Below are 8,352 nucleotides of genomic sequence, written 5' to 3' on the forward strand. Positions count from 1 at the left end.
GTGGTATCGATAGTATGAATGCCACCCCTAGTCCATGTTGGAGTTCCACAAAGGATATGCTCCTGGTCACCAAGTCTCTTCCGGTCACGGCTTTTAATCTATCAAGTCACCAAGACAACGTCTCAAGCATGATGAGCCACCAAGCCACAAAAGCATTCTTTTCTGCAAGAAATGCTCCGATGTTACCCAGTGCAGATCACCAAACTATCCGGTAAGGTCCTCAGCCTTCTCCCCATTTGTCAGAAATACTCTGGTGAGTTAAACACACAGAGCATCAGACTATCCGGTGAGGCTATCAGCCTTTGTGTATAATGCTCCAGTGAGTACAAACTTCTCTGCACCAGACCTTTCGATGAGATCAATTCTCTTGGGGATTCTCCAATTCAATTAAACTTTACCTCAGCTATGGTGGCTTCTTAATTTATTGTATCCATGAGACCTACTAACATATATTCTTGACAAACATGTTAGTCTCAATAACTATATTGTCAATAATCACTAAAATCACAATCATAGCCTAATAGGGTCATTTTCGCTCCAATGTCCCATTCTTCTTTGAGTGCTTCTCCTTTTTCTTATCGTCATCTAAGGTGGCGAGGATCTTGATATTCCTTCTGGTAGTGGCTCTAGGTAGCGCGATGTATAGCTGGTCATGAGAGAACACTGGCCGAGGGAGGTACACGCCGACATTCGGGATGATCTGTCCCTGTGCCTTGTTAATTGTCATGGCGAGGCTAAGTCTGACAAGAAATTACTTCCGTTTAAATTGAAAAGGGAACATCTCATCATCAGAGAGACATAAGGGGATTCTGGGTATACCACTCCCTTTCTCTTTGTCTCTTACGTTCTCTGGGATCTATGATTGGTGGCTGCATATAGGATTGTATGAATCCACCAATTGTGGTAATGTTGAGGGCATCTAAAGGAAATACAACATCTATTTAGTTGTTTAGTATAAGGATGGACCTTCAGACAATAGTAGTTGATATAAACATTAATGATGATGGTGTTGGTTAGATCTTTCAATGGAGTGCGAGCCCCGAGTCGTTCTGATGATGCCATCTATGAGGAAAACGCCAAGTAATACCAGCACCACCACCCCCATGTATTAAAAAAAAAACAAATAGCGAAGTTCAGTTGGAGCTACATGTTGAAAAAAACAATAAGAAGCAAGGGTAAAAAAATAGCAGAAAAAAATTTGGCTCACCTCTTGAAATTAGTGGATGCTGTGATCTCCAAATGTCATTGCTTCTTTCGTCTTTACTTTACATAATTATTTTCCAAAAAAAAAAGGAAAGGAGTGAGCTAAAATCTTGACTACATTAAAATTCACTTAAAAATGTAGTTCATCCTAAATTGGTTCAAAAAAATCTGTGCACTATTATCTAATAATTATTTAACTTGCTTGCGATTAGAGACCTAAACCATATAAAAATCAAATGTTGCACTTGTTTCCTTTTTAGGCACGCATATTTGATGCATATTTACTTTGCTCATAAAAAAGGATTATAGATCTGAAGGCTAGATTCGACGGGTTGTTGTCACCATAGAACAACTTAAACTCTAATGCAACCTTCTATCCGTCCAGGGCTTCACATATGCTTGAATGACATTTAAATTACTAACCATAGGGGCAATCATTTTGGATCACATGACACCATCATATATTAATACAAAAGATATCATGTGTGTATGCACTAAGATCTAAATATGTAGTATGATCACATGAGTAATAGAAAATAATCAGAAATGCGCAAAGTAAGATCTCGAGTTAAAAGGACCATTAGACGCGCATGCCCACCTGCACCCGCCCTCGTCTTGCACACGAGCCTAGCGCGCGCTCCCGCCCCCGCCCCCTCCCCCACCCCACGCTCACCCCCTGTTTGCTTCGTGCCCCCGTGCGCCACTCTGAAAGATGAACTACTGAATCCGAAGAGATGAACTACCAAAACATGAGGGATGAACTGTCGAACGCTCAATATACTATGACTTTGATTCATTAGTTCACCCTAAACTACTGAGCAATGAACATGATTCTACTGAAAAAAAATTACTATGACTTGGACAATTAAAAAATACACTAACTCTTCAAATGTACCATGATTTGGATTCAGTAGTTAAGTAGTTTACCTTAAACAACTGAGCAATGAACATAGTTTTACTGAATACCAGGTTTTGCTATGACTAAGTCCTCAAATTTACTATGACTTGGACTAAGTAATCCTTCATTAGTTAGTAGATTCTCCTTCAGTACTCTGTCAGTAATTTGTCAGTACTTTGTCAGTAGTTTCTCAGTAGCTCCGAATGACCAGGCACACGTGAGGGCAGAAAGCAAACGAAGGATAGGGGTGGGGGCGGGGGCGAGCGTGTGCGGTTGGGTGTGGGTGGTGCAGTTGGGCACGCAGGTGGGCATGCGTGGGGGCGTTGGTTGGGCCATGTGTCAAATAACACTACCATATGTGTGTGGTAACAGACGCCAAAAAATTTGTTAAACAAAAATAACGTATCACACATACATCTATACAAGGATTATTATTCCAATTCCTTATTTAACGAGTGTCGTTTCGAATTCCTTCTAGAGAAAATCCTAGAAATATAGTTGAAGTTAGTGCAACATGATTTCCTTATTTTAGATATAATTATGATGCAATGCAAAGTGCGACGCTCGCTGCTCTCAGAGACATGATGAGCATAGAATTCATATGCTTGACTCTAACACCTTATTTCAACTCAACACTAATAATTAAAGAGAATAAGGCTGATTGCCTTATCACATCTCATACCCTAAAATAGTATATATTACACCAAAGCTCAAAAAAAATCTAAGGGCAATGAGGCACTCATCTGGACAAGCAGATATGTAAAAAAGCACCAAATTTGCATCTCAAATCCAATATATGAAAGAAAAAAATATCAGCACAAAGTGCATTAAAACTGATACATTTCTGAATGATAAAAGAATCAGGAGTCTACAACAGCAAAAATAGTTTTCCTGTGAGGAAGATCCATTAGCTTGTAGCCGCAAGATGAACTGCCCCAAATACAGTTAGTTTCAATATTCGGAAATTAAATGAATTATAAATCTAAGTCCATGCTGAAAACAACCTTAAAAAAATCAGCCAATCCTATAAACATAACCACGAACAAGTTGTGGCCATCAAAAGTCATGCACAGAACACACAATGTATGGGGATTTGCCAAGATTTGCTCGTTCCAATATTAGAACCATAACAACAAACAGGTAGAGGGCATATTTGTACTCATCACCAAACACTGACTATTCCAATCTTTAAAAGTTAGCTCCAGAAATAAGAAATCGACTGCTCTAAAAATCACCAAATCACAAGCAAGCAGGCAACAAGAAGTCAAGAACCACAGTCGGATCAAGCACATGTCGAAGGCAAAACTAATGCCTCAATCACAGGATCTACATGTATGGGAAACAGGAGAATACCTGAGAAGGAAGGTGAACTGCGTGTCAGAGTTCACCATCCACCAGAGCACGGTCTTGGGGATGGGGATGCCCTCCAGCTGCACGGAGTAAGCCATGCAGTCGAAGGCCGGGCCCGTCCCTGGGGGCGATGTAGTAGGCTAACAGAAGAAGCGAATTCTACGAGATCCGACCTAATGCTAATTTGAGAGATCTTCGCTCTCTACGTTAGTGAATTCTACGAGACCCAACCTGATGCTAATATGAGAGATCTTCGCTCTCTACGTGATACGTGGCTAGTCACAATCTCAAAGCGACATGCCCAATCCCATCTCAATCCTGTTAAACGATGTCGTTTCTCCGTTAGGGTCTTACGGGGTGAGTCGAGCATGGTAGCGGGAGCCAGCAGCATCTCATCTTCCATCGAGTCAAGCGAGCTGCTTCAGCCCGTCCTCGTAGCGGTGGGAGGCAGCAGCATCTCATGTAGCTGTCAGTGGAAGTGTCTAAAAGTTTTGTCTAGCTCTTCAGGTTATTTAATTAGCTTGGTGTTAACTCCTATTGAATCAGTAACTTATGAGGCCCATCAATACAACGTGAGGTGTATTTTGGTTGCTGTTCTTGAGCTACACCAGTGGGGTATACACTGGAACTTTGTGGCGGATCTTCAGAATGTACATGATGGTGTAGGGCCTAGTCCAAAATGGGTTGATTTCCAGTTGTCAGATATGTTTCTTGGCCGTCTTAATACAGCAGGTTTTGTTGCCATTTGAAATGTGAAAACTGGTGGTCTTATCACGTCATTTAGTGTTCTTAAACAAGTGCAGAACAGACCTGGAGGTGCCTTTGCGGGGCACTATGCCCATCGTAACAAATTCTGTATAACTGAAGATTTTTTTTTGAATGTATAAGTAAAGGTAGTCGTCTCGTACTTAGCATAGAACATAAAGGAAACGTCTGCTAGCAGTTTACAATAACCAAAAACGAAAAAGGGTACAAGCAAAGATGCTCAAATGATTTGACCATGTAGCTTTAGCAATGAACCAGCACACATATAGCTCCTTGCTTCCATCGAGCTGCAAAGTGCAGGGACCATTTCATTCATCAAAATGTAAGCGTCGAGAAGCGGGCACTTCATGTTGAGCTTGAAGTAAGAGATTTGTAAATTCTCCTCCGATTGGCGGAACAAACATCATAGAATTAACTCCAAATGGCATCATATTATTTATCATTAGTGGAGCAGCAGTAGCAGTAGCATTTGAGTTGAATGGTCCCTGAACCAATTCAGATTGCTGTGAAGTTCCAGATAATTTTTTGTTTGATGATTGCCTTGGATCCTCTGCTGTATACATGTGAAGGAAATCAATTGGACATAGCAGAATATGGATATGCCAAACAATTAAGCATACATACCTTTATTTCTTGTGTTTTTAGTAGCATTTTTCTTTCCACCTTCGAGTACATTTTTCTTTCTTTTAAGGGTCGGACCTCCTTTATGTGGAGTCACTTTAAATGATATGCGCGCTTCAGCAACCTCTTTTGTACACTCAGAAAACATTGTGGAGCTTCTTTTTCATTCAAGTTTACCTGACTCAATAAATTTTAGACTTCTACAGTCAACTTATCGAAACCATCATCCAAATGTTGAAGAACCTTTTTCGAAACCGCGCATTTCAATGCAACTGATATCGTTTTCCGACAGAGAAGTGCACTCAGAGATGATGAATTATCACTCTGACGTTGTTTGTGACAAGAAAAAGTCCCTCTTTTTGCATACTTTGTCCATCTACTCGATATGTACCCAGGAGGCAAAGTGATAATATCGTTGTGGTTGAAGACTTTTAGTACATGCTTGCATAACATACCTGCATAGTTAAAAAACTATAAGAGATAAATAAATATAATTAGATTCGGGAACTTCTCCAGCATATGCACAAACCAAAACAATTGTATTTCATCCTCGCTTCGATCCATAGACATTATCTTGCACGTGCTTGTTGTCCCTTCACTATTTTGCAATGTGAATGATAGAACAAATTGCTTTCTGAATTCCTCCTCAAAAATAGTATACATATTTCTTTTATATGATTCAGCAGTCGTCTTCAACAAAGGCAAGTTACTAATACAAAGAACTGGATCTGACTTCCGTGATCTGTAGTCTTCATATAACTAATTTCCATGGAGACGTGCAGCACACTTATCATATTCTACCAAGAGTTCTGAAATGGAAAGTTTCCTACGAAAAGTTTTCTTGAACACATTATTCATACCTTCACTCCTTTGAGTGGATGTCATGTCTGCACAAAATAAATCATGGCGGTAGACAGTGGCCCACTTCTCATGCAATGCATATAAATTTTCCAACCATGAATTCTTTTCAAGGTTGTAGGTAGTCAATAACTCTTGCCACTTCATGTTAAAATGTACCACTGATGTTTCTTTATATATGCAACTCTTAAAGTCCTCGAGAAAATCATGATTGTTGGAGATGACTGAGATGTTTTGCAGCATTCTGGTATATGTGTCACAAGCAAAGACGGTGGCTTGAGTTTGGCAATACAATCTTAATTGCCTTTGCCATTGCAGCACATTGATCTGTGAAAATTGTTTCATGTTGCTTCCCAGACATTGCTTTCAAAAAGGTGCTAAATAGCCAAATGAACGACTCGACACTTTCATTGAATAACAGTGCAGCTCCAAAAACAATAGTCTACCTGTGATTATTTGTTCCAAGAATTGGAGCAAATGGCATTTCAGACTTATTTGTTTGAATTGTAGTGTCAATGCACATGACATCCCCAAAAAAATGATAATCTATAATTGCTTGACCACCGGCCCAAAAGAAATTAGATATTCGACCTCCTCTTTATCTAATTCCACGACATAGTAGAAAGAAGGATCTTCAGTTTGTTTATTCTCCAGGTATTCCAATAGGGTTTGCGCATCTTGTGTTTCCAAGTATTTTTTGCGCTCACGACCGATGAAGTTACTGCAATCCATTTTTAAGAAATTCACATTCTCTGCTCTACCGGACCACCGTTGAAAAAAATCATATATTTCAGCTGGCCTAACTCCTGCTTCACGCATCTTGCTAATGATATGTTCATCGGCATTTGACATACGTCGCTGTGATCTAAGCATACGTGCCTTGTTTGGACTGACAAAACTGTGATTATGAGCAAGGATGACTTTCTGCATCATCCAAATACCTTCCCGGGAAATACAGAATTTAACTCGAGCATTACAAGATGACCTTGTTGTAGCACGTTCTTTCTTTGGTTGATATATCTGATTAGTGTTCTTCTGACCTTCGTTACTGCAAACAAAGTACTGAATTAAAGGTCAAGCCAACCTTTGGCACAAGTTCACTAGAAACATTTTGATCATTAACCTACACCAAAGGTATATATCAGATCAAGTGTTATTTGCTGGAGCACCATGGTTCATAGCAAAGTACTTCATTTTATGTAAATCACTTACCTCCAAATCTGCAGGAGCAACTTTTTCAGATTTATCATCATCAGAGTTGAATATCCCCATCACCAACCTCAAAATTGGGACATGAGCTTTCGCCCACATCGCCATGGATAGGCAGCTGTGACATACGAGCACACCTGCCGGCGACCGTATATCAGTTAAAATGGAGAGAAACAAAGCATTCGACAAAACAGTACCAGTTCATTCACCACAACAGAGAAAATGTGCAAAGGGAAGTTTCCAATGAACTTTATGGATCGACGAAGTGCTCCCTCCCGCCGCGAGCGACTCGATCGATGAAGCGCTCCCTCCCACCGCGAACGATGCGATGACAAAATCCTCCCATCGCCGCACGCGACTCGATCGATGAGCGCTCCCTCCCGCCGCGAACGACGCGAGTGAGGAAATCCTCCCACCACCGCACATGTCTCGATCGACGAAGCACTGCCACCCGCCGCGAGTGACACAATCGACACGATCAAGGAAATCCTCCCGCCACCGCGCTCGACTCACACCGTAAGGCTCTAATGGAGAAATGACGTCGTTTAGCAGTATTGAGTTGGGATTGGGAGCATATCGCTTTGAGATTGTAACTAGCCACGTATCACGTAAAGAGCAAAAGGTCTCTCAGATTAGCATTAGGTCGGGTTCATAAAATTTGCTTTCGTGAACTGACGGGTGCCTGCCTGTGCCACGAGGGACAGGCTGCCCCAGTTCATGACGAGGAGGCCCATCACTGCCTCCAAGGAGTTTGTGGCGTTGCTATTGCCGGTGGTGTGGTGGACGAGTAGGAGGTGATGCAGCCGGAGACCAAGCCCATGTAGCTTCTTGTCACCGAGTGGAGCACGATGAGCCCTGGCATGATGGTACATTGAAGGTCCACCCAACGGAAGGCACGCCGAAGCACGCTATACCTCGTCTGCCGCGTCACTGCTGTCCACCTCTGTTCCTCTGTTGGCATCACCCCCGCGTCTCCTCCTGTGTCATCCTCCACGCGAGAGGTGCCCTCCGAGCTGCAACCCTCCTCATCGAGGAGCGCCACTGTGTCATTGAGAGAACTCATAGCCGGTGTTGGCGCCCGGGATGAAGAGCGGTACGTGCCTCGGCATCAGTCCATTGCTGCATCAGCAACCCCCGCGCGGGCTCGCACGGGCTCCTGTCCGTTGCAAATCCTGGAGGACCAAGGGGATCCAGGTTGGTACGTCGGAGCGATGGTGGCGGATTGGGGGAGATGTGGCACGGGCGGTGGCAATGGATGATTTTGGGAGCTCGGGCGTACGATTTTGGAGATGCATCATTGCGAAGAAGGAAAGGGACCAGGTGCAGCCGGAAATTGAGGGGTTGGCGTGCGTGCGGACAGGGGAGCGGAACAAGCAATGGGAGTGGAATGGGAGCAAAGGGGGACAGGGACAGGGCGGGCGGTGAGCTTGAGGTAGGCGACGGCGGGG

At 42.7% G+C, this 8,352-nt stretch overlaps 1 protein-coding gene across 1 annotated transcript; it reads right to left on the bottom strand.

Annotated features, from left to right (window-relative positions):
* Positions 1-526: 526 nt before the first annotated feature.
* LOC133886328 (uncharacterized) lies at positions 527-7,012 on the bottom strand. The gene is made up of 4 exons (XM_062326069.1): positions 6,908-7,012; positions 6,780-6,818; positions 3,455-3,591; positions 527-740 (listed from the first exon to the last, which is right to left on the bottom strand). Exons 1-4 carry the CDS (start codon positions 7,010-7,012, stop codon positions 527-529), a joined length of 495 nt encoding a protein of 164 aa, XP_062182053.1.
* Between the last annotated feature and the right edge of the window lie 1,340 nt (positions 7,013-8,352).

The sequence above is a fragment of the Phragmites australis genome, chromosome 12 (assembly GCF_958298935.1).
Source record: "Phragmites australis chromosome 12, lpPhrAust1.1, whole genome shotgun sequence".
Lineage (NCBI taxonomy): Eukaryota > Viridiplantae > Streptophyta > Magnoliopsida > Poales > Poaceae > Phragmites > Phragmites australis.

What these genes read in the sequence shown, in the direction of transcription:
- LOC133886328 (XM_062326069.1), bottom strand. Translation starts at nt 7,012, where the DNA reads ATGGCGATGTGGGCGAAAGCTCATGTCCCAATTTTGAGGTTGGTGATG. An exon ending in CTAGTGAACTTGTGCCAAAG is followed by an intron (nt 3,592 to 6,779) that starts GTTGGCTTGACC and finishes TTCTTCTGTTAG; the next exon opens with CCTACTACATCGCCCCCAGG. An exon ending in CAGTTCACCTTCCTTCTCAG is followed by an intron (nt 741 to 3,454) that starts GTATTCTCCTGT and finishes ATTTCTTGTCAG; the next exon opens with ACTTAGCCTCGCCATGACAA.